Source organism: Geospiza fortis, unplaced genomic scaffold, assembly GCF_000277835.1.
Source record: "Geospiza fortis unplaced genomic scaffold, GeoFor_1.0 scaffold249, whole genome shotgun sequence".
Lineage (NCBI taxonomy): Eukaryota > Metazoa > Chordata > Aves > Passeriformes > Thraupidae > Geospiza > Geospiza fortis.
Genome location: NW_005054607.1, coordinates 387204 through 414674, shown reverse-complemented (window position 1 = coordinate 414674; position 27471 = coordinate 387204). Strand labels below are relative to the sequence as shown.

Here is a 27471-nt window from a genome sequence, read left to right as displayed (position 1 = left end):
GGACAGCAACTTTCTGTATATAATCCAGACAGAAACTCAAGTACTTAAATTAACAAATACTTTGATTTTGCAACCCAGCTATTCTATCATAACTATTTACATCTTCCTACAAATACTAAAATATGAACTTATGCCATTAAGATAACATGTAAAATACTTCTAAAACATAGCCAAACTCGCACATTGCCAAGTGTTCCTACAGAAAAATCCCCAAAGGCACTAGCCCAGATTATGTGCATATTAAGTCCTTTTTAACATACACAGTTCCCTTCAATATACCAAGTCAATTGTTTTCTCCCACTACAGTAACATTTAGGGACAAACACAGCTCAGGTCACTTTATTTTTCCTGTTTTATGGTCAGAGTACTCCATCTTACTTCAATTAAGTTACATACTCACTTTTAAAATCAGACTGCAAATTTCAGTGTAACTTCTTCGGACAGCCACAATGGAATACTAAATGAATTAGAGAATAGTACAGATTCAAAATATTTCAAGTTCTTCAAATGTTGAATATGATCTTTTACATTTAGGCAATGATGTACAAGAACTTTGGTGCAAGTCTTGTAATAATGCTTATTTTCACAGTTTTCTTTCGGAAGTCCCTGATTTGCTCATAACTTATGTGTGTATAGCAGATATCTTTCCTGAAGTCGTTCGTCGCAGGGCTTTATTTAATGGTGGAGGCTTGTAGAAATACACTGCCATGACCACAAAGATGATTGTGACGATTTTGCAAGCAGCACCTGAATGCAAAGAACAGGAGAGTTTTTATCACACTCACTTGCAGCAGCAGATGCAGTGTTTCACTCATTTATAAAGCTTCATATGGTGAGTTACATACGCCCTGTAAGACTGAAATTCACAGCCTTCATTTAAATGTATTCTACATGAATGACAAAGGGCAGATAAAGACAGTCATACAGCTCAATTTAGACCACTCACCTGCCTGCCAATTTTTGTTTTGCTCCAGTTCTGTATTTCTTCACCCCATTCTAGCCTGAAGTGCAAATCTTTCTTACTTCTTTTTTCAGTACTGTAATTTGTTATATCAATATTCTCTTTTCCAGAAACTAAAGCTTCCCACATAGAATACCCATTAAGTATTCTCTGGTCAGATGTCTTAGAAGGCTATAGAAAGGTGTTTGCACACCTTGGAAGTCCAAGGAGAAGGGCAAAACCAGAGGGATTGTATTTGATCACAAATATGCCTTGAGATCCTTATCCTCAAGTTGTGACTGCTGCTTTTTCAGTTTCAGGATTAGACATCAGCACTTCAGCTTACACACCGTAAATATCACAGTTGCTAGAAGACAGGACATCAGCACTTAATCTCAGATGCAAGCTTAGCCTACACCCTCTCTCCCACTGGCATATATACCACACATTTGAAGGGGACAAATCGTTAAACAAGTCAGGATCTTTTCTGACTAGTGGTCAGACATATTTTCAAGAACTTTATATAAGTTATGGAAAAGAACTGAGATACAAAACGAGGAAGAAAGCTCCCCAGACCTTAACTGCCATTACAGTTAACCCAGAGAATCACAGAATTATTTGAGTTGGAAGGGAACCTAAAGTCTTGTGCTGGGGGCAGGCACACCACTAGATCAAGATTGCTCAGGGCTCCACACCTTGAATACTTTCAGGCATGAGGCATTTGTAATTTGTCTGTGAAACCTGTTCCAGTGCCTGGCCACCCTCTCAGTGAACAGTTTCTTCCGAATATCTAACCAAAACCTACCTTCTGAGTTTCAGTCCATTACCCCTTGCTCCATCACTATTCTCTCTTAGAGTCCTTCTCCATCTATCTTTCTTGCAGGCTCCCCTTCAGGTACTGAAGGGCCTTAATAAGGTCAGCTTGGAGACTTCACTTTCCCAGGCTGAACCAACCCAATTCTCTCAGTCTTTTTTAAAGTAACCTTTAGGGTTTACTTACTGTGGTGTTTCTCCTTCCATAATATTTTGCTGATCATTTATGAAAGTAAGTTAAAAAATACTGCTGCCAAAAATGAAAAGTGTAAGGTTTTATATCAAAATAATTCCCATCTAGCAGACAAGGTCAGTATATATTACCTAGTACATGTATTTAATATAAAACACTTACTTATGCTCATGAGCAAATAAGCCATTCTTCCATTGTCATACACCCAGCAAGCCCCTTTAGTTTCACATTCATCAACATCCCACAGGGTACAACTGTTGTCTATAGCAACACCAAACAAAATTGGTCCAGGAATAGTACCTAAAAAACACAGCAACCCATCAGAATGTTTGAGTTACTTGACATACTAGTTTTCATGCATACAGTGAAATGCTGAGCTGGTGGGGAAGACAAAATGGAGAACCAGACACTAAACGTAACATTTTAATCAAAGTCACAGGCTTCATATTACATAGCAAGTCTGCACCCAGCATTGCTCTCAGTTAATAGGTAGGATGCAGAGAGTTAATTCATTATACAGCTCTCACTTTGTTAAGCAAGAAATTACTCAAAGACTTGAGCTTCTTAACTTCCTCTGTATTCACTGGGAAAAAAAAATTAAAATCAATGGTGAAAAAAACTAATCAAGAAATCAGGAATTTAAGTGAAAGGAAAAAAGTTCCTTTCTTCTGATCATACACACTAACCTGTTCCAAATTATGGGAACTAAAATTAATTATGTTAAATGTTCAGTTACACATTTCTCCCTATTCCTCAGATGTAGCAAAGCCTCCAGTAAAAATTTCACCAAAAAAAGTAGTGTTTAAAATTATTCTTTTACAGATTTTATTAACTCTTTTACAGATTTTTGTGTGTTATAATGCACAAGTGTATTGCATCCAAGTACAGCCAATTTTAGAATAAACACACCAGGTACATCACTGCATGTCTACCCAACTACCCAAGGCCCAAACTCCCCTAGAGCTAACCAAGTAGCTATGTCCCTCACTAGGTCTTCAGCCTAAAACCCCTGTGTGATTAAAGCCTACAGCAAAAATATGCTGCTGGTAAGTAACATTGTTAGTTACTGCCTTCTTCAGCCATAGTACAGGCAGTGCAAAAAGTTCTATCACTCCACAGTGAAGTCAGGAGTTAAGAGATCTAGAATAAATATCTGAACTCTGAGTAAAGTGAAACAGAGTGACCCTCATACAACACTGATCACAGACTTCCAGCTTATTTCTACCTGTGAGGATGTTTGTTTTATTACACTTTATCAATAGAACGACTTATATTAATCACAGTTTGAATACAGCAAGGCAAAACTCATACTGCGAGTGTTGGATGTAATCTCAAAGGAGAGGGAATGGCTACAGTACTAAATATTGGCATGAAAGTCTAATCAGCAACTGTGTCTTGTCTCAGTCTTGAATTAAATATACCATTTAAAAACTGTCTACTACTAAAACAAGAATTTTCATTATGCCTGAGAAAATTCAAATGGTTGTGGACCAGAAAATACATATGCTTACCCTTGTTTTACTTAAGAAGATGCATCTGTCTTACTGAAATGCTGGAGATGCTTAGATATGGAATTAAAGTATTATACTTCCCACATTATACTCTGTAAATAATTATGTACAATTATCTATCTTAATAAATGATGAAGTTAGTAAAAGACATTTTAAAGGAAGGAAGAAGAGGAAAGGCTCCACATATTCATTTTTCTTTTAACTTCCGGATTTCAGATGTTACATGAAACTGTTTTGTATTACATCAGTTCTTCTTCTTATCTCAGTTTTCAGAATAGGCCTTCTTCTGGGGAAAGTAGCACCAGGTGTGTTTTACTGAAAAGAATGGCAGTTACCTGCATTTGGCTTGTGCTCATAAGAGTGAGGAAGGCTAAAGAGAGCATGAATGCCTTATTAACAATGAATTTGAATCCAGATGTAACCTTACAAGTGTATTCTATAAGCCAATGACAGACTGCTCCAAGCACCCCTGAAAGTTTTTTAAGGCACTATTTTAAAGTTGAGAAAAAAATGTCAAGTAAGTAGACTACTCAAAGGCAAATGTTTCAACAAGAAAGTCATACCCAGTAGTCGCAGGAACAGTAACTGTACTCCAAGAGCAAATGAGCGCTGTTTATCTGGCACACACCTGTAAACAAGATTTGCAGTTTAAGACAGAGTAAACAACTTCTACTTCTGTGCTGTGTCCCTCAGTGAATGCTTTCTCTATATACTCTTTTAACCTGTTAATTGCTGAAGGGTTTAGAAATCCAATGTGCAGAACAAGTAACCCAACTATTTAAAGTGGTGTTTAGATAAAAAAACAGAAAAAACACCAGTAGCCCATCAAGAAATTTTAGATTTAACTAGTTTAACAAAATAGTATAAATAAAAAGGAAGCTTGCTATCAGCATCCTGATATACTGTTAAACATTTTTTCCATAGAACAACCAAGGAAATTAAAACAGTGCTAGGATGCAATCCTGAGCTACTATACATAAATAAGTAAATGTAGGATTCTATTATCCATAAAGGCAATTAAGACAAGGAGAAGGAGTTCCACATCATGCAGGTGATTTTTTCTAGTAGTAGAACACTGTCATGAATTTATGTTTGAAATTGCACAAAAAAGGCTCACAGAAAAGACATTGGAATATACTGTAAAATTTACTGACATTTTAGCCATTTAAATTAGTTTTTGAAAATTATTCTTACAGTCCTTTTTTCCATAAAAAACTGTTCCACTGCTTCAGCTGAATTATACAAGGATTCAAATATCCAAATGTTAGTGCTTAGAATTACTGAAATAAAACTATGTCAGCTCAGTTTTGAAGACAATGCAGAAGTTCATGTTATTCTGCCTCCACACTAATGAGAAGCTGTTAATTCCAGATTTACAACAAACCTGGACATGAGGCTATTACAAAGCACTGTTGTAGGATGTCACTGATTTCCTCAGCCTCTCGCCAAAGAGCATCTAGCCACATCCTCACAAAGGAACATGCTCATGCATCATGGTTATCTTTTCACTGGAAGTATTAGAACTACAAGTCAAACTTGTAGATTGACTTCAACAAACACAAAACAGCTCTAAATTCAGAATGAGAAGCACATTTTCAAAATAAAAACAAACAAAAAAATATCTATATTTCATGCATATAAGCTTCAGCAATTTGGAAGACAGCAAAACCACTGGTTAACTCACTATCATGTTTTATATTAGTGACCACCATACATACAACATCAATATAATGGGAAATAGTCTACAGTTCTTGACAGACTACAATTTTCCAAGCTAGAACTCTGAACTGAGACAGGAATCTAAGGTTGAAAATATAAGACGGTTATTTTGTCCTTTTCCTGATACAATTTGAAATGCTGACACTATCAATAGGCTAGACAAATATTTTCTTCATCAAAGCACAAAGCACATTTATTCTTTTTTGCTTTAATTAAAACAGTCAAGAGTGCTCAAAATCCATAAAATAGATTTTGCTACATGCTAGAGAGATTTTTTTTTAAGTAATTTCAAAATTCATCTACTAACAAGAGTAAACAGTGGTATGACTATGCTCTGCTTAAAGTACTGCTTGCTTACTGCCTAACCATGTTAAAATACCGCATTGCAAAGCAAAAGAATTAAGTATTTCACTGATAGTAGTTTTCAAATGAATGTCACCTTTCTTGCAGACCAAAAATGTACCTGAGAATGGCCACGGTTGTTGGAGTAGTAGCCATAAATGTAAAAACAACAGCAAAAAAGAAGAAGGTCAGGAATAAAGGTAAAACTTTGCATTGTGTTGGGCATTTCCCAGGAACAGCTTCATAGCGAAAGTCTTCTGAACCATCTCCTCTTTTTGATTTCCCAATACAGGAACAGTTGTAGTATGTCTACAAATAATGTATAAGACAAAATTTAGCTCCCAGAACGTCACAAAATGACACCTTTTGGTAAATTTTCATTACATTTGCATCACAGAAGACAAGAATAAACATTGACCTTGGAATAATATCCCAATGTTACTGGGTGGAACGTGCCTGGGCTCGTCTGAACCTTGCTGCTTGACCAGAGGCGGCAGCTGTGGTGTTTCACCTCAGAGACACCCCTGGCTGGTTGTATGCTGCAGCTGGGCGCTTGGAACAAGTCCAGATGTGCAGGAATTCAGTCTTTACCTCTGCTGGAAAGGCTTTAGGCGAGGTGAAGAGGAAAAGGAGACTGATTCTGCCAGAGGGTTTAATCCAGAGTTTTATTCCAGGGTCACAGATCTCTGAATCTTGGTAACAGCTCCAACAGAATCCCGACCGCATGGTCTCAGTGTCCTTTTGAGCTCGGGGGAACGGGGAGGGGGAAATCTCAGGGGACAATGACACTTGGCTAGGCCAATGACCCCAGGGCTGAGAAGCGTCTTTTGAACTTTAGCCAAACACACGACACCCTCGCTGGAATGTCAAGCTTGACGGACAGCACTTAGCAGGAGGCAAGGGGAGGGGAAGGGAGAAGGTATTGCCCCACCTGGGAAAGGACTGGGATAGCTAAAACAGGAAATTGCATCACACTGCAGCAACCTTACTATATGGGAAACAGTTAATTTCCTGACAAGCACATGACAATAAGACTAATTTTTAAAACTGGCTCACCAGAATTTGACTGATCCATCTCACCTGAGCAAAGGGTATTTTTGGATTTTTGACCTGAAAAGACAGTGATAGCCTCCATCTTGTATGCTTTGTAAGCTTGTAGCTACAACCATAAAAAACTTGCAGAAATTAGAGGCAAACCATACGCAGAGAGGCAAGCACTTCAACTTAGGCAGGAAAGAATAGAATTTGCTCACCTGCTTCTATATGCAGGTGAACAAATGGAATATGCTCTTCATCTAAATCCACAGAGTTTGTTTTCAAAGAAAAATATAACATGTCAGCAAAGTGTGAAATTTCGGGTGCTACATTTTCTCATGGATAATACCTTCTCTCATTTTCCAATGTAAAAATATAAAGGCCTTTCCTGGGTTAGCTTGCTTTTTGGATCCCTCTATACTGCTCCCACATCCCTGCTCAAGAGTCTATTGTATTAGAAGAGATAAGCACAGGAAGCCCTTCAGTTCTAGGAAGGCTTGATATTCACGGCTTACCATTCCTGCATCAGGGGCTACTGACATTCAAATTTTCAAAACTCACAGAAGCAGGTTGTCATGTATAGATGACAAGATAAAAAAGATCTAGATAAGATCTAGATAAGAACTTCGGGTTCTGCAGAAGTTCACGACAATTGCTGACTTTTCTGATTGTCAATTCTATTTAAAGTACTTTTAGATTTAACTTATTTTCAGCATTAGGAAGTCTGGTAGATGTACACTTGGAGAATGGCATGACACAAATGGGTAACATTGCGGCTAACCAGCAAACCCTTAAAATGAAAGAAGGCCCAGAGGTGGGAAAGACTGTTGTGCCCAGGAAACTCACAGAGCAATGCAGGCTGTGAATGACCAGAACTGTTGCAAAGAAAGCTGTACAGAAAACAAACAGCTATGCCACTTCAGTGAATCAACAGAGATGTAAATGCTTCTCTCTGAGTTTATTAAGAGAGTGGAAACATTTTCCTAAGTTAGCCAGACCAGCACGAACATGGGGGGTGAAGGGAAGGGAGTGTAGCTCACCCCAACATAGAGTATAAAAAGCCAGACGACTACCAGAAACATTTCAGAGAGTAATGGGCTTGACCTGGCTTCAACCCACGAATACCTTCCCAATAACTGGGGAGGCCCAGCACTGTGGCAGTGAACATGTTAAGAGACCAGCAGTGGGACTCACACTGGTACCGTAAATGAACTGTGTAATCGCTGGATTTTGTTAAATACAACCTATATTTGGTATTGTAGGAAGGACATTTTGAAATACAGCGCATTTTACAGGAAACCAGAACAAACCGTATCAGCTATCTTCACTGCATAAAGTACCTTTTGCATGTTGTTAAAAAGATAGGAGGCACATCCCGCAAAACAGGGAGAAAAGTACTGGACTTCATCACTGCCACAAACTGGGTAGTATACGGAGCGCAAACACCTGCAGTTCGCATTGCACGGTGCTGTTAAGTTATACAGAGTGCCTGTTCTGAAAAGCAGAAGTTAATAGGCTTTTAAAAAAGCAACTGGAAAACAGAAGATACGTAAATAAGTAAAGCAATATTTATAGCATAATAAATTTTAAAATACTCTATTCATGTTACTTGTGCACTTAGTTGTGTAAAAATAAGCATGGTAGTTAGAGCTCTAGATTTTCCATCTTTTATACACCTAGGTTTTTTCATGCTGTTATTCTATCCAAAGATTATTCCTCCAATTTCCACTCACAAAAGAGATGACAAAATTCTGCATCTCAGTCCAACTCTTATATCATCCTCCCCCTCCCACTTACGTATTTGAATTTTTTCCATTTATAATTTCAAGAAAAAAAATACAATATTAAAACCAGTATTTGGAGTTGTTTCTTCTACTGATCATACTCCCAACATTCTTCCCCTTTTTTGATTTGAGTCCAGTTAAAAAGCCACCTTATTTTTACTATTTCTAACACTGCCATGCAGACATCTAAACTGTATGAGCACAAAGACGACTGTACATGTTAAGTGCAGAGTGCAATGACACACTCTGAAGGATTTTAAAGATTTCCTCTGGCTGTTTAAGGAAAAACTAATAACAGAGTTTACTTTAACTCTCGCACACTGTATTTACTTTCAATTTACTTCCAATACAGGTAATCACATGGTTTTATTTGAAGTAGTCCCACTGTATTATTAGCATGAAAGATCACTTTGATTTGTGTGAGGACTGTCCTAAGGCATAACCAGAAAGAATAAAAACATCCTTTGATTTTCAAATTGTAGCTCATTAATAAGTAAAGAATTTTCACAGCTTAAAAGTTCAGTCAGCTCAAATGAAGTTACTGCCACTGCCACTAGAGTTTAAATATTGTACTGTAAAATTAAAGTTCCACATTAATTATCTAAAGGTATGTTTATTTGTGAGAATTTGAGATGACAAAAAAATACTAATAGAAAAAACAGTTTATGCAGGAATTAACTTACATCCAGTCAAACTTCAAATGGGATATAAGGCACATCATAACTACGTATAAAATCCATTTTGTTGTAATTCGGCAGAAATTAATCTGCGCTTTAAGCCTAAGCAAACTAACTTCAATTCTTCTAAGTATGAAGAATTAACTACACTGCACTATAAGCAAATTCACTAATCAGATTTGTACATTCAGTGCTTTCCTAGCCTGAGAAGCACGCAAAGCCTAAAAATATTTAATCAATTTGGTGGCATTTGTCTTGTTTACATGTGCAGTGCCTCTTTCCCCGACCTCCAAAGAGGGAATGAGCACTTAGTTATACCCAGTCAGAGAAAAATACAACAAAAAAGATACTCCTGGCTTTCCTAAAAAATCTAGCAGATGAGACCATCAATTGCTCATTAAAAAACTCTATAGGAGTTTTTAATCAAGAGTCCCAGAGACACGTGGAAATAAAGTACAGAAATAGTCACTACATTTCTGCTCCTTCAAATTTTAAGTGAAGCACTGGGCAATAGAATTTGGCAACAGCAATTCTTTGAAGTGCCTGTTGGACAAAATTATGTTAGTTCTGCTGAGAGCCTAATTTAGTAATAAACAATATTACTAAAAGTAAGATGCTGTTTTCTTTAACACAAACAAGTGATCCTGTACTCATATAATTCTGAGACAAAAGCTTCTCTCACCTTTCTGAGCTATTTTTCAATAAGATAATGCTTGCCATGAAGGATTTCTTGAAATTCTCCACAAAAATCTACATCAAATTCTAAGCCAACTCTCTGAGTAGTTTCATAATTTATTCATTCAGAAGCATTTGTTCAGTAGCATGAAGGCAAACACTTGGCTGTTCTTGCATAAGTTTATAAATTTATTATTTTTTAAAGCTACTGCTTTAAAAAAGCTACTGCCTTTAAAACATATTTTATTTCTTCATGCAAAACAGTTTAAGAACTGGCACTGTATTAATGCCACTAACTATTCTGATGCACACGTCCAGCAAAGTATAAGCCAACCGGTAACACTGCATAAGGTAAAAATGAGGCATTTCTTATAATGGATACCAAGGGAAGAGATATATTTCAGGACTGGTTAACTTCCAATTGCTGTAGATAAGTAGCCTTTAGCAACAGTTAAGCTACATAACTGATAAAGCTACACAAAACTGTAAAATACAAGCTAGTGGTATTTAACTTAGGATGAAAACCAGTTCAGCTCTAACTTTTGTCTGCTGCCTGTTATCATAGGACCTATATATATAAAAATATATAAAAATACTGGTAATTTTATATACCATTTTCTATACTACATCTTCAGCATTTTATTGATGACTACAGATTCTTTTGCTAATAATCTAACTATAACCTTTCTGTAGCCAAAATCTGAATTATGATTCACAGATCTGAGTTGTCTAAGTCATCTGTCTGCTATTTTTTCAGACACTGAAGCAAACCCGTATTTTAGTCATCCAATTTCAAAACTGGCCTTTAAATATACTGTCAGTTTATACAGCGAGTTGTAAAGATGAAATCAGAATGAGTCATAACTTGGGCCTTTTGGGCTTTAAGGTTTTTTATTTTCTTTCAGTCACCAGTGTATGGAACTTTGTTGATTCATTTTGCATACTTTTGTATACCAGTAAATTTCTACTTTCCACCAACTTGCATGGCCATTAGAGGCTACAAAACCAATTTCCTCCCCAACCCATCTGTGTTCTCATGGTACATATCACGCTATTGTGTCAGCAAACTGCACCACTCCTCTTCCCCATCTCATTTAGCTTCAAGTGTCTCTTTATGCATTGGAGAAGAAATATCAGACTATGCTTTTATACAAGATAGCGGTATCTAGCCTTTGCATTAAATGGGGGATTTGGGAAAACAATAAAAAGGTATTGGTAAGTTATTTACCAACTTACACAGCATACAATTGACGCCTGTGATTTTTTTAAATGGCATCTAGCGGTCCCTAGGTACCAGCCTACTTGAATTATTTTGCACAGCTCCATCTGGTGAAATACCTTCAAACAGCTGCTGTTGCCTCTGGCTCTGTTAACTTATGATGGGATAACTGACCACTTGAGAGCAGACTTCTGGAATAGCTAGTTGCCCTCCTTCTGCTTTTAAACACTGCTGGTGTGTACTATTTGAAACTATGGCAATTGAATAAATATTAATATGAAAGCCAAGAGTGCATTAAAATATATTTACCCATTATATGTTTCAGAGACACCTGCAAAAGGTTCATTCCCACATTTAGCAAATAAAAACACTGTGTTTAATATTAAGGCCACTGTACAGGTGCCTATCATGAACTTGATTATGGCTCTGCAATCCATTTTGCGCTTGGAAACCAAGAAACCACTTATGACTTGGCCTAGCGCTGCTCCTGGAATTAGTACAAGTCCTAGAGGAAAACAAGACAAGGAGCAGTTACATAAAAGTGCAAGACTTAACTGTGACATAATTTTATGCTGAGAAAAACATCAAAACAGTTACCTGCAAAAAGCTGTCCATGTGATATTGCTTTCAAACCATACTACCAGAATCTAACTATATGAGTAATTTATTCTACTGTTACATCACCTTTAGCCTTTCCAGAGGTTTAACTGGACAGTGTAATTTATAGTTGTCCAAAACCCAACTTCAACACAGCCAAACTAGATGACTTAGGAGCACTATGAGATGGGAATCTCTGAACACCAGTAGGTGTCTCCACAAAAACAGAAAATCCTGTTTCATTCTTTCAGTGGTTTTTTGACATGCCCATGTTCTTTCTCATACATCTGTTATGAACTTGTTAATAAAAGAACATAAACACTTACACAAGAGACAGCACACAAGATGCAAGAAGACATCTACTGAAAGATTTAAAGAAGTCTAGATCAGTGGGTCAGATTTGCTGTCATAGTCTATATAGTCCACCATGATTTATCCTCTTTGCACCCCAGATAAATAACTGAGCATTTTTATATGGCTGATCTATAATACAACACAGAACTCAGTGTAACTTACATCAACCTGAGACAGCTAACTTTACAAACAGTTCAGGTACAGTGACAAAACTGCCCAGGCCACAGACCTGGGAATTCCACAAACCACAGTCAATGACAGTTTAAATAGTTTCCACAATCATTGCTAATGCTTAGACTGATTAGCTCAGTTCAGGTACAGCCAGCTTTCAACATTACTGCAGGCATTTCTTTAAAGCTGTACATGTAATAAGCACCATCAATATTTTCAACTCAAAGACATTCAGTCAAGGTCCATGGACAAAAAATGCAACACTCAGTTTTTCACTTCACTCCTAGTTTTTGGTTAACAACTAAGCATATATTCCGATGTGTTTTTATGTAGAACTTACAGATTATTTGTTTTGATGCAACAATACTATCTAATATTGCCCAGAGAAGTAATTCAGGAGGTCTTTCCCAAACACATTTCTGTTAGAAAAAGAGCAGCTCAACTACCATAGTTATATTGCAGCACTCTACAGCTTAGAAGACCCATTCTGTGAATATTAAATCTGCATATTGCAAGCATCTGTTTGCATTATGGACATTTCTGCCTTGATCTGGTTGCTACTCTTCAGAATTAAATGCCAATGATGTCAGCCTACTGAGCACAGCTCTTCCATCTGATGTTTTCTGTTTCTCCAGTATTCAGTTTTTCATAGAAGCTCTCTCCTGTTCTACATATTACTTCTGCATATCAGATAAAAGTAGGTGACAGTAAACCAACTACAGCAGAGTCAGTTATATAACAGACTTATTACATATTCTGATCAGTCATTTTATTGCAAATTCATTGTAATGTCAGTGTGGAATTAAAGAAGAGAAAGGCAAAGTTAACTTCTTATTTGTGATAAGCACTGCTTTTTTTCCCTAGTTGTCCTTCATCTTGATTGTTTTAGTAGGGACTAAGTTAGTAGTGCTCCTTCAGCCAATTTCAAATAAAGGAAAATTAAATGTTTTTCACCAAGAATAAGAAAGGAATAAACTACTAGATAAAGTAAAAGTTTCATCAGCACTCAAAATCCTCAGTCTACTCTGAATATGTAGACTACAGTACTTAAGTAATACTAGAGTACTTAAGGGCAGGTAAGAATAACAACAATACTGGTCTGATTACTGCATTCCATCTAAGTACATTCACAAATATCTCAAACAAAAGAGATACCCATATAATCTTCCACCTGTAATGTTAATGAAGTGTTCAACAAAATATATATATAGGATTTAAAATTAAAAAGCCGTATTACCTCCAAGAGTTGCTGAAAAACTTGACGACTTTCCAAACTGATTTTCTATAAACTTTGGGAGAAATGTGGCAAATCCAGTGGCAACTAAAGCTTCTGAGGAGCTGGCTACTATTAGACTCATGAGCACTGGATTCCTCAAGAGTATCTATGGGGAGAAATTATCATAACGCTCTGGAAATTATTTGATTTTGGTACCAACTAAAGTCATTATATTTTAAAAGGAGATCCTCTGAAATGGAACTTCAGTAATATGCTTTTCTAACAATCTCAGGCATCAACAAAATGAATGTGCATTAAGTGATTAGTAACGTTGAAGTTTTCCTCATCACAACACAATAAGCCATTTCTATAGGCCTCTAACATCTGGAAAATAATTTCATTTCTCAGAATATATTCAGTTTTAGCAAATTTGAGATTTTTCTTACCAGGAGAGCTATAGGAAAGTCTTTAAAACTCTGTCCAATATCGTTGGTCTGAACCAGTACTTCACCTCCATCATCATGAGTTTCAGAGATTTTTTCAGCCTGAATTTTTGCAGTTCCTACAAATGGGCATATTTATCAACAATGAAAACATTGAATACCTGCACTCTTAGACAATGTCAAAAAACCACAAAAATTTGTGTTTCCTTTAGTTGGGAAAATGCTTTCAGATATTACAGGTCTTCTTGCCTGTTTTATTGGCACAGATTTTTAAACAGGTCAATACTGTATCGTTGAACAAAGATTTTTGTTGAAAGCATTATACTTTCATTGGACATTGGAAGGTCTTGGCTGCAAGAAGATATTATCAGGGACATCCTAAAAACTTCGGAGTATCCTGAAGCCCTTTTTTTTTTAATCATCCTCGCACTCTCCCATTTCCTACTTTATTTATTTTTTCTTTCCCTCCATCATTTCTCCTTCAATATTAGTACAGCAAGTCCCTTTGGATGCTCAAGGAATTTCTACACTGTTCTTGCTGGGTAACACAGAAGCTTTAAATATAGTCCCGGGTGCTCAGCTACTAGCATCTTTCAAACTTTGACCTCCAGTCTCCACACTTAGGTATGTGTTTCCAGTCCAGTCCTTCATTATAGAGAATCATAGAATCATGGGCTGATTTGAGTTGAAAGGGGACCTTCAAGATCACCTATTCCCAACCCCCTGGCCATGGGCAAGACCGCCATACGCAAGATCCTCCCTCTAGCTGATTCACCTTGTTTTAAAGGCTGCATATTGGAGGGGGAAACAAAAAAAAACCAACCAAACAAACTTGTCCTCAGATTTTAATCAAAGACAGTTAACTGAGAAACAAAATCATACAGGTAACATTCAGTTCAGTACTCTATAACCCAAAAATATGAACAAATGTCTCTTCCAAAGTAGCCAAGTATTGCTAAACCTTTACCTGGTAGGTGCTTTGGAAAGCATGAAAAAGGTATTATAAGAAGCCAAATTGCAAAAAAGCATGCAAGAAATCCTATCCACCACGCTCCAAGCCAACGTGGGTCATCTTGATCCATCTTTGTACTGGAAAAGTAATTCAGAAAAACCAGGTTTACCTTCCTGAATTTCACATTTTAGTGAGTTGGAATATTTCCCTTTAATACATTTTAGCAGAAAGCCTTTTAATATTGCTATTTTCTCAGTTTTATATGTATTAAATGTATTGTTTGCTTGTTTAAACCACCTTCACTGGGCAATTATAAAAATATTGAATTTTACCAAATGTAGCCTTCAACTCATTAGTTAATGTCAATCCAATTTAAAGACTATTCTATGGCCCTGATTTCAAGATTCTCAGGCATTATGAAGATACTGGAAATGCTGGATTTAGAAAGATTCCTCAATCAATGAGTTATACCAAAACCAATTCAGAAGTTCAGAATGCCATAGCATCAATCTGAAGGCTCTAAAACATAGGAAATAAAAGTGTAAATGAAGTTGCTGGTTTAAATATTAGTACAATTTATAAAACTTTTTTTAAAAAATGAGACTATTATTCAACAGAAAGATTTTCTAGCAAGCTCTTTCCTAGGAGTTAAGAATCCTAATCCTAATACTCCAGCTCAAGGAAACAGTTCCACAACACATCAGTAGATGGAGGTTTAACCCCGAATATACAACTAAGCAAAAGAAAAAGCATTTTTTGCTAGTGAGGTTTAGAATAGCTAATATTTAAATTCTAGAACTAACTATTTGCACTACAGAGAAACTTCCACACACAATGGAGTCACTACTCACTCTAGGAAGTAACTCACTAACATGAAGCCTTTTCAAGCGCAACTTGTTTCCAAGTTAATGAAGCTTTTGAAAATACAGTATTTTCTAAAAATTTTTCTCCTCACAGGGAGAAAAGCTGAATATTTTAGTAAAAATTATTAGAAAAAGAAAATAGGAAGCAATCAACTAAGTTGTATCTTGCCTTTTTGGGATCTGGATATCAATATAAACTTGAAGCAGCTGCCCTCCTAAGACATAGCCAATAGCAGGACCCAGCAGAGACATGGCATAGCCAACTCCTAGAAGAGAAAATACATCAAGTTCACCATAACTTCTTTATTTTTTTAAGCTTTCTTTTAATAACGTTTTTAAGTCAACTTCAGACCAAAGGGTTTCTATTAAGTCAATCTGTTCTTTTACTGTCACTACAGTTGGAGCACATAGAAGACAAAATCTGTAATTATGCCTCAACAAAGAAATTTGCAGGTCTCAGAAGCTCCAGGATCAGCAAAAGGCTGACTGCACCTGTAAGCATTATTAGATTGCCTTTTTCCCCATTTTGTGCCTACATTTAAAAAATAACTAGTGAAAAAAACAGTGAAATTATGAACATTGGTTGTTAATTGTATTAACCACAATCTTTAAGAGCTTTATTTCTGTTTTTCAATCTTAAGTTGTTTTCTAGATTTTCTAAAAGAAGAAGACAGTTACATCAAAGTGTGTGACTGCAGTAATATCTGCCTTAAAATACAAAACCAAGGCTCTTAACAGCTCCTGACAGTTTTAAAGAAAAAAACTCAAACAAGCAACAAAACAAACACCCTGACCCCTCCCCCTAAAAAAGAAATCACTAACCTGCAAAGTTGCAGGTGTAACCATACCCTACAAAAGAGTATAAGACTTTTTTGATGTCACAATAGCATTCCTGGCCTATCAAACACATTTCTGGTAGGCAGTTTAGCACTCACTGACAGCAGGAACGCTGCTTCTGCAAATAAAGGCTTGCAATTAATAGCAACTAGATCCATCTTTAATTAGTAAACATGCATTCCTACCATTTCCCCAGGTTGAATAATCTGGATTTCTCATTTGTTTCTGAAGCGCATGGATCACAAGTACTTAATTTCCCTCTAGTTAGTAAGAGGAAATGATGGGGGAGTCAGGAGGGTGAGAGGGGTGCAAGAGGATAAAGCAATGCAGAATGTGACAGTCAAGCAAGTAAAAATAAATACTGAGTAGATAAATCCCAGGTTTCCTACATTCCAGAAATAGTGACATGGTCACAGGAACTTTCTGAGTTAAGTTCATATTCATCCTATAGAACTTCAAACTGAGCTTAGACAGTGCCTATTTTCTCCCACACACTCAATTTAAATACATTTGGAATCGTTTTGCTTTAGTTGTAGATGTACCAGTCCTCATGAACATGCACCCAGTATAGAGGAGAAAGAAAATACCAGCTTATAAGTTGCAGGCTTACAGCAAAAGGTGCTGGCAGCTATTTATGGATCATTTTAGGGGTGGGTTCTGGGTTTATTTTGGTTTTGTTCTGTGGGTTGTTTTTTTGGGGCTTTTTTATTTTTCCTGCATTGCATAAGCCTTCTTGTATAAGGTAAAGCAATACAATATACTTAAATACTTAATACATTGCATGAAGCAAGGAAAATAATCAAGGCTTAGGTACCTACCCACTCACTTGCATTCCAGTTTTGTTATATTAGGCAGAATACACTGCTCTTCTGAACTCAACTCATATGCCTGAAGACTGTGCATGAGTTAGTTTTTGTATCGATCTTTTTCTAAAAGTATAAACACTGACACCATTCTCCTGAGTTTTCATGTCACTTCTTGTTTCACCATTTATGCAGACAACCCTAATTCTGCTCTATTTATTTCACTGGATTCAGGGGAGGAGCCAGGGGAGGAAGAAAAAAATGCAATATTATCCCTCTCAAAATAAAGAAACAGCAAAAACAAAACTTGTCTTTTTCATCTAAGAGTTATCATAGGCACCTATCCTGTTTGTTGGCATCAAATAAAGTAGCTTGCCTGGGAAAATTGTGAAAAATTTGCATGCAAAGAGATAATTATTTCAATTTTGCCCCTTAAAATATTGTTCTAGTCTGAATACAGTCCTGGAATCTGAGATGTTTTGAATTCCTCCTGCAAGTAAGAAGTACAGATAATACGTTTTTAATCAGCTTACATATGAGATAGGGGAAATAAGTATCTTCATACCCATAGAAAACACACTTAGACTGCAATGAACTTGGCAATAAAATGGGATATAACCTAGAGAATGGTGACTGAAAAGGATTAAAAACTGTTGCTAAGTATTAGTACTCCTTAGCTTTTAAACAGTCCCAGTGAGGCAATCTCTGTACTTCCAGTACAGCCAAGTGCCAAATTTGTATGTGGCTAGAGAACAGGATTGATCAGATGAGGCACACCAGTGTTTATGCACTGAGTGGACAGCCTAATATTAGAAGTTAAGTAAATAAAATTATTAAGGGATATAATATGATCTAGCTACTGACCTGACTGATACGTTTTAGTCACAGGTGTTGAAAAATACTGTGTAAGCTTTTTGCTACAACTTATTCTGTTGTTAACAGACAAGCTACATGAACCATTTAACAATTTTCAGTTACTGACAAGAAAAGGTAACAGGAAGGTGTTCAAAGAAGCTTTATCATGCTCTGCAAAATGAAAATAAGACTTGGTACTTAGGGCAGATTAGTATCCAAATTGCACTGATGTAGAAATACTTCATGCACGTAAGTAATAATTACAAAATTGTTAAATTAGACAAATTCACGAAAATACTTAAAGTGCATTGCAGTCTATGATCTATGCAGACAGTGTTCTATAAACAGTTTTAAATTTACCTATGTAAAGGGAAGACTTATGTTTTGGGACACTATCGTCAATAAAAGATGTCCCCAAAGTATATAGAGGAGTTCCTCCAACTCCCAGCAGCAGCTGTCCGAGGATAAAGACGTACAGATACTTGCGAAGTGGAGAGCTTGTGCTGGCACTGCAGGTGGCATTAGCAAAGGTGGTTTCTGCAGTTTGACATGTGTCTGAAAAACAGAGACAGCAAGACTTTACAACTCTGTTATCTAACAGTCCAACTTGAAGAATAATCTGTACTAAAAGCTAAACTACAAATGAATGCTGTTATGCCAGGCTCCTACTTTAATTTTCACACCTATTAATATATCCAATATTGCAGTGCCAAGCCTTCTGTGATATCATATACCCCAAAAGATTTATGAGCAGGGCTTGGTTTTTGTTTCCTCTCTATAAAAGAACAGAATTGAAATAGCCTTATAAATACGCTTTGGCAACAGGAATCAAATGGCCCTATAAATATGCTTTGGCTTATTGAAAGTATTATTGACCAGAAATTATTGTATGAAAAAAACCAAACAACCAACCACCTGTCAAATTATCATTCCACAGGTTATGAGTACTCCCATGTAACAGACACTTCATTGTGTGCTTTTATCTTATAACAATTCTGAGGAGCACTAACAACTCCCATTCTTAGGTGACAGAGCAGCCTGCACAACCTGAGGAAACCTGCCTGACAGAAAGTGAAGTCTGTCATTAGCAAAGATAATCCTTTACATTCACTCTTCTGAGAAGTGTTTGCCTATGAAAACCTTAAAAACCTACACCAATCTCTCATAGAACACACACTGCTATGTCTCTAAAAGGAGAAGTTAACATAAAACCTCTGCACTTGTGCACATACACAAAGAGGAAAGCAGTAGTACAGCAGCGTAAGGTTGGGTCTGCTGCTGTAATATTTGGCATTACAAGGAAGGAAGAGAAAAGAGGAACTGAAAACAGATAGTACCGTGTTGTCCTCTCCTTTCTCTTGCTATCATTGCACTCTTGGTAGCAGAATACCAAGAGACAAGATGTAGGAGAAACATTTCCATGGTTCTCCTCGTAAGTGCATAAAAACCTAAGGAGGATAAACCCATAAACTCATTTGGTAGTAATGAGCCCCACTGAACAAATATACGAAAATGTCATCCAGATCAGATAAGCAGACTGATTAATTCACACTATTTCACTACAAAATTATTACAGCCTTTATTTTCCTTAGATCCTTTTACATCTGAGAACACTTCTTACTTACGCATAGAAGAGCCAACATCAATCCACACTATGGTCTCACAAAACAAAGCTTAAGAAAGTGCTAGCCACGCACCAGGTATTTAAAGAAAACTTATCTAAATCATTACTTCCTGTAGCAGACAATAGGTGATACACTGCCATTGCACAGAAACAGGCCAACATGTGGGATAAGAAAACCTCACTTCAAAAGGAAGAGTCTTTAAAGTTTTCCTTCTTTTCAACTCAGGAAGTATCCTGGGTACACTGTCCCAGTGTTTGACTGTCTTCACAATGAAGTTATTTTCCTTGCGTCAAGTGAGAAACTCTGATTCTCATTTGCTGTCACAGACATACTGAAACATGCTTAATTTTTAAGATAAAATCTGAGACTGAAGTTTAAAGCTACATTCCTTATAATATTTGTGGTTTTCACAGCCCTCCGTGCTAATTAATCAAATTAAGTTGATTCTGTTAAGGCAGCAGGGGGAGCCCTTGACTGCACATACCAGAGCCAGCTGAGGCACCAGCAGCCCATGCAACCTGGAAATTTACCAGGACAAACGGTTGTACCTGGGTTAGAAATTCGAGTCTAAAACCTTTCTGGAAATTAGAAAACACATTTTACAGTGGCTTAAAAAAACCCAAAAACCCAACAAACCAAAAAAACCAACTCCTCTGCTCCCCAACCCCCAAAAAAACCCAACCCCCCAAAAAACAAAACAAAACCACAAACAATAATAGGCAGACAATTGATTAGCAGATCTTTCAATATGAAATGGATTTGACTATTTCTAGGAAGTAGTATTACGATAAATAAATTAGCCTTATAAGACCTGTTCAGAAAAAAGTAAGTGGTGGACTTTGATACAAGCATAAAATACAAGCTTAATTAAAAAAAAAATAGGATCTCTATAAGCAACTCATGCAAATAACTAAAAGGAACACTCTTGGGGTGCAGTGCTATTAAATCCTGCAACTAATTGTACAGCTAAAATGTTTCATCAACCTCAGAACTAGTTAAACCAGACAACACATAATCCTGTGCTGTGGTTTACTTGACAGTTAAGAGATGCTGTTGCACTGCACCTGAAGATTTATTTTGACTGCCCCAGTGCTGACATTCCCTGCACTCCCAGTCATTTATTTTCGATAGTGTTTTGTTTAAGTCAGCTTAAGATCTGGAATGTGTTCACCACCAGCACAGCATAGGCACCTGCATTACAACAGTCAAAACAGCAGGCAAGCTGTCACCTGACAGTGCTATGGTGAAGAAACACATGCCAATTCAAAAATTCCCCACTCCTTTTAGATTTCAAAACTCCATGTGGAACATATGCCTAATAAAGGTATCAATATATACAGCCATCTTCAATGATGGATGTTGGATAAAACAGTAACATGCTCCTTGGGATTTCAACTAAAACTGGTTGAAAGGGGGAAAATCAGTAGGAATAGCTGGTAATGTACTCTCCCACACTGTCAGTATCTTGTTCCAAATAAAAAAAAAAAAACAGATTTAAACTTTTATGTATTAAATTCAGCTTCCCCTTCATCAAAGTGCAGTAGAAAGGTGAATACTGAAACCAAAATTATAGGGAAATGGGACTGTAACACAGCCAGAGGCAAACAACCTTTTGTCCTTCTCCCAAGAGCTAACAAGTAATTATCTGCTCATAGCCCCCAAAACAGTAAAGATATTTTCTTCTGACCTTGTTCAGTTAAGTTCCATTTCAGATCCTCATTAAATACATAGGAAAAAATAGCTTGCCCAACTTTTTAGACTAACATGTAGACAGCTCATAGAACAGGACAAAATGATTACTACTGAAGATATCAATTTGAGGATCAACAACCTTTCATCACGTTGCTTCATAGCTACTGATTTTTTTTAGTGAGCACTCTAATATACTTGGTCATTGAAGGCATAATTTTGATTAAAGACTGCAATAACAAGACAATCCTAAAAGATTAAGTCATCCTGCTTTAAACATATCTGAACATTTCTGTAGTATAGGTGTGCCACTAAATTGAAATACAAATAGTTGGCATTAATCACACTGTGCTAAGTCTTGTTTTGTGAAAAGAGTTTAAGAACTGAGAGATAGCTACACCCGTGACTTAAGTACTGCTTTGTTCAGTACAGTTCAATACCGCTTGTTCTCCCTCTATTTCAAGTAAATCCATAAGTTAAAATCAACATCTTTTAAAAGAACTTAGAAAAACTTGTTAATGAATTAATCAACATGCCTTTAATAGTTCAAAACCACAAAGAAATGCAAGCACTAGTCATCTTTCAGGTAAGATGGTAAGATCAACAGCTTTTAACATTTCTCCTACCTTGCTAACCCAGCTTGATTCCTAGTCACAAAGAGATGCCAGATAATTTTTTCTTTAGCGAATTTTAATTGCATTCATCAAGGCAAGAAAAAAAAGCATTTTATTCAAATGTTGCTTAATACCAAAAACCGATATTGACACTCAGATTGCTTCTGGAAAAAAAGGTCACTGTGCAGAGAGGCAGCTCTTGAACTTCTGGATTTCAAAGAATCAATTTTCAGTTACATATAAGCACCCTGTTTTAGGACATTGACAGAGATTAAGTATGTGCTAAGGAGTTGAAAATAAGGAGTTGCACCAAGTTAATGCAGAGATTCTAATTTTTTAGTGTAACTTTCAAAACAACTGTAAGCTTACCTTCAATTTTACCTCCATACTGGTATTTTCCACTGCCGAAGTATGGTAAGGAAAATACAAGTGAGCCCAGTCCTAGCATAAATGCTGAGAAAGCAAGCCATCGTGGTTTGTGCCCTCTTTCTCCCATGTAAGATACAAACAGTGACAATAAACAAAAAGAAATATCATAGCTTGCAGAGATTAAACCAGTGAGGGAACTGTTCAACTCATAACGCTTCTCAATTGTTGAAATACTAATGTTAATCAGGCCATTTACCACAACACCTACAAAAATAAAAAAAAGGAGATAATTAGTCAAAGATACTTTAACTCAATAGAGTTGCAGAGCTAAACTTAGCCTTGTGTGATGGAAAGCTTAAAATTTATATATACTTATACAAGGCTGCTTTATAAGGTATTTACTAGCTATAAAATACAGGTACATAGTAGGTAATACAGTGCCAGCTTGGCCAGTCAAATTGTACAGGACCTATGTATATGTCTGAAGCACAGCTTTCAAATGGAATGCTTTACGGTGTCATAAGACACTTCAAAAATTAAAGGTATTTTAGTCAAAGTTATAATTTGCATTAGAATACATGCTATGGCTTAAGCAAGTTCAGGACATAGTTTTCTACTTACTGCAAACAACCAACTCCCTGCCACCACAAAGGGAAGATAAAAGAAGGGGAACAAACATGAATCCTCTATAATATAAAAAAGTGTAAAGCTATTCAATAATTCTTTGCAACTGTTTCAGAGCAACTGAGGTGATTTACTTCAGCTGAGCAAAGAAGGTTTGCCCCTTGAATCTGTAACTTCCTGAAGTTACAGAACAACTTGGAAAAAAAGTCACTGCACAAGTTGCCCTACTGAAGCACAGATGAACTGCAAAAACATTAACTGAAAGTAGAATTAAGCTACAATTGCCAGTGCATAACTAAACGCTCTGTCTGTCCATTTTTACAAAAGCACTGTTTGTAGACTAACTTAAATATTCTACACTGCTTCACATTGTGTTTCTGTGAAAAAGACTAGGTAGTAAAACTTCCATTAAGTTTGGTTTTAGCAATCCCAAAATAGGATTCAGTTACAAGATAAACAGTTGTAATTATAACACTGTCAGATAACTTTATTATAGTCTAATTAAATTGTACGTATAATAAAAGAGATACTTGAAAAAATAGTTGTGAAGTCTTAGAGTCAGAGGTACAAATATGTTTGAGTTCTGTAACATTACAGATGACTGATGAGGATCTTCCCTGACACAAGCCCTTTAGTTACTCTAAAATTAAAACATGCTTTTCTATTGTCTATCTAAGAAGAGAATACAAGACTAGTGCCAGAAATATGTTTAAGTTAGTTTTCAACAAGCATTGCACGACCCATAAGTACAACTACTTGAGCTAAGCTTCAACATCTCCTTAGAGCACTTAAATGTATTAAAAAAAATTACTCCAAATAAACCAGCCATTTTCTAATAGCCAAATGTCAGCTTTCTATATGGAAACAACTCTTTGCACAATCCTAGTTCCAATACCCTACTATGGCCTCTTTATTAAGGCTGACAATTTCACCTATCAGTTTAGTCATCACACTTAAATTCACAAGGGATTGACACAAGTATTCAGGCATCCTTCCACTAGTTACACATTCAGTAACTTTATTTTCCTCTTAAGAAGCATTAACCAAAGAACAATACTAGCATGAAGGAATGAACAAACAAGTTTTTCCCATCTGACAGAACTTCAACGCTTACTAAGGCTTTAAAACACTTGAATCAAGGTGTGTTACACAGCAAGTGGATTATAGAGCTAGAAGGCATTGTCTTTTACAGGTATTTTAAGTTACTACCTTTAATTTGCATTCTAAAACCCATAAAGCCTTCCATTTAATTATACTGGATAATTAGACTTCATCTGTAAAAATGCAGATGCGATGAATGGCAGCATAACTTCTCCAATTATATCATCCAGTGATTAATCACTAAAGTCTCTTCAAGAAAGACAGAATCAGGCTGATAGTAACTTGATCTGAAAAACAAATTCTGTAAGGACATCCCAACACCTAAAACTGTAGTATAGAAATTACCAACCAAAACCTTTTTGTCCCGCCACATCTGTTCGAGATTTAGGTACAGTGTGTACCTAAATCTCTGACACATAAAATCCAGATTAATTATAAACCAACTTTATTTGCTATCACAAAAAACAACAGTATTCTTTTTCCTCATCCATTCAACAAAAACACGTTTTACAGTTGTCATAAGAATGGTGGCTTTAACAACACATAAAAATAACAATTAAAAATGCTGTGTTAAAAGTAGCAGGTCTTATCAGCCTATAAAACATTTGTGATATTCAAAGATTTTAGATAGAGTCGACTGGACAGTCTTAAACTGTGGTTCTGGTTTTTTATTTACTAAAAATTATTAATGACATGAGAAATAAACAGTCCCTCTTGTACTCAAAATAGTGAGATAATCTCTACCTTGTTTTCTACTACAGCTATGAACTGCAGCATATCCAGTTAATGTATTACTAGATGCAATCACACATTTAGGCAACTCTAAGTGCCATAGAGAAAGCAGGTATTAATCATGTAAAAAAAATCTAGGCAAAGAAGTGTTTTGTGTTCTGGAAATACAGGTTTCACATGTACTTGAAACAGAAAGGGCCAGAAATTAGAGTTAAGTTCCACCTGAAATCTTCGGAGAAGCTGCAATACAGCATATCAGGTGCTAATGACACCAATCTATTTTTGAGAGCAGCTAGAAAATATGCTGACAAATACATGCTTTCAGTTAGATTCACAACATACCAGGTCACTACAGATAATCATCCACTATGTTCACTCCTTTAAAAAGTTTAGGATGACAACTTACATTCAGTAAAAGTGTGTTATGGATCACTTCATTAATCTTCAATGCATTAAGAAATAATCTTTTCTAGAGGTGCATTAGGCAAGTTTAATAGATATATCTTATCCTCCTCAGTGATGGTTTCTGTAATTTGGAGGGTAGACCCAAACTAGAGAACAGTGTTAGGTCACATAACTTCAAAATCCTAGATGTGTTTTGTGTGCTTTTATCTAAACTCTGAAGCTGCAAGACCTGAATATTTTCACAAAGTTTCACACATGAGCCTGAATTTCTTGATGATGAACCTGGTTTTACTCATCTCAAAAACAACTGCAGCTAGTCTTCAGCACCTAGTTTCCTTTATGTTGTAAGCAAAGGAAAGATTCTTATCAGAAAATCCAGGTAACACACCAGGAATGTCACAAGATCTGTAATAGCCATGCCCACGCCTGAATCCAAAACAAGAATTATTCCGTTTCTGTCCTTTAAGGCCTTAAATCTTAACTGCATTCATTAGGTGCCTGGCATACATACAGCATTAGATAAACAAAGCAATATTTGGATAAGGGGCACAAGCAACACAAATAACCTCCTAAGGGGACAGAGATTCTTATAATACAAGTTGTTTTTACGGTTGGAAACCTATCCAGTCTACAACCAAGATTTTAAAGTATGCTGAGTTTGGTATTCAGCTCAACAATCAAATCAGAACAGAAGGACTGATTTTAAGAAATTCAGACACATTAGAAATATTCAAGACATATTTAGTTTTAACAATCTTTTCAGCATCATATTAAGGCATTTTTAACTGCCCATCACTATTCTTATGCCACCCAAAAAAAATTTTATGTGTATTCTAGAAGTCTTCTACTACTCAGCTACTATTGAAAGCTATGATGTAAAAAGTTCTTCCACAGACACACCCACCCCCCCCCTTTGTATTTATAGAGAAAACAAATTTGGCTGGACAACTGTAACAGGAATCATCTCCTGACCCTATCAGCCATAGCACGACCTTTCAAATTCAAGCAAGAAACAACAGGCTTATCCCAAAACTTTCTAAATACTTCTTTTCTAAAACTAAACCTATATGCTAAGACAAGATCAGAATCTGAAGGGGATTAAATCAGAAAAAGTTCTCAGAAACACATACTAAGGCACTGCTTCATGCAAGGAATCTCCAAGCATTAAAATCCCTCTAGGTTTTAAGCAGAGTCTCCAATTCTCTTCTCCTCATACCACTGCAGTTGCCTCAGTGTGGTTCCCCATGGAATGGAGCCATCCAAATAATGCATTTCTTTGGTGTAGGCTGCTCTCTCCTCTAACATCAAATATCCAAATATTCCCCTCCATGCCTCTGCAGAAATCCCTTTATGAGTAACAACAAGGAGCTTCAAAGCAAACTGTTCGGAAAACACCCTTTTCTTTCCTAGCTAGTCAAATAAAGTTGAAAGGTTATGAACATAGACCCAATCACTCCCCTTGGCAGACACGTATCCAAGTTTCACAAACCTAATTTTTTAATATTTTTTACAGTAATTCTTCTCCTCCCCTCAGTGAGCATTTCTACTTTCTAAGTCTAAGGCTTGTTAAGACCCTAACCAATCATTACAGAAAACCAAAAGTACGGACAAGAATCTCTGAAGCTGGAAAACAGGAATTTAGGGCAAGCTAAACTTCAGGTTACTCCCAAGGTCAACTTAAATCACTAGTTAAGTTTTAAGAAGATGGCTGCACTGGGATTCCCAGAACAAAATCACGTGTTTTTGCTGTTTTCAAATTTACCCAAAGTCCTACACAACCAGGCCAGGACAGTTCTTCAATTAGCAAACAGGTAAGAAAGTAGTGGGGTGCTACAATTTTATATTGGTGTTTTAATCCCTCGTTTGTAAGCCTCTGCCTGTGTGTGCACACGAAGAACTATTTCCCTGTGGCCAGTGGGGATGCAGCATTGACAAGTGCATGAAGCGAAGAACCTGCAGGCGCGTGGACTCCGTGGTCAATCAAGTACGCAGAAAAAGAAAAAAAGGACAAACGGGATGAAGTACAAGGAATACTGTGGAACTTCCCCATCCCGGGCACAGAAGAATGTATACTTTCGTCCCTTAGTCAAACCATGACCGTCACTGGTCAGCCACAGCACTAGACCAACCCTGTCTCTCCTTACCCACCACCCAAAACACCACCACTCCTCCGCCGCCCTCCCCAGCCCCGGGAAGGGGAACAGCGTGCGCCCTGGGCAGCAGGGGCAGGTTACCTTGGAAGACGGCCAACAGGCTATAAGCAGCCAAGTACCCCTCGGAATTGTTGCAGAACTGCAGAACTCTGGGGGCGCA

The 27471-nt window shown here is 36.7% G+C and overlaps 1 protein-coding gene across 1 annotated transcript; it reads right to left on the bottom strand.

Annotated features, from left to right (window-relative positions):
- Positions 1-27471, bottom strand: SLCO4C1 (solute carrier organic anion transporter family member 4C1; the record flags this gene model as incomplete). The annotated part of the gene is made up of 13 exons (XM_005430205.2): positions 1-747; positions 2109-2246; positions 4021-4085; positions 5640-5827; positions 7894-8047; positions 11218-11413; positions 13268-13412; positions 13693-13808; positions 14657-14778; positions 15674-15770; positions 18360-18554; positions 22297-22560; positions 27393-27471. Coding segments are annotated over 13 exons (1884 nt in total), but the record flags the coding sequence as incomplete, so codon positions are not given.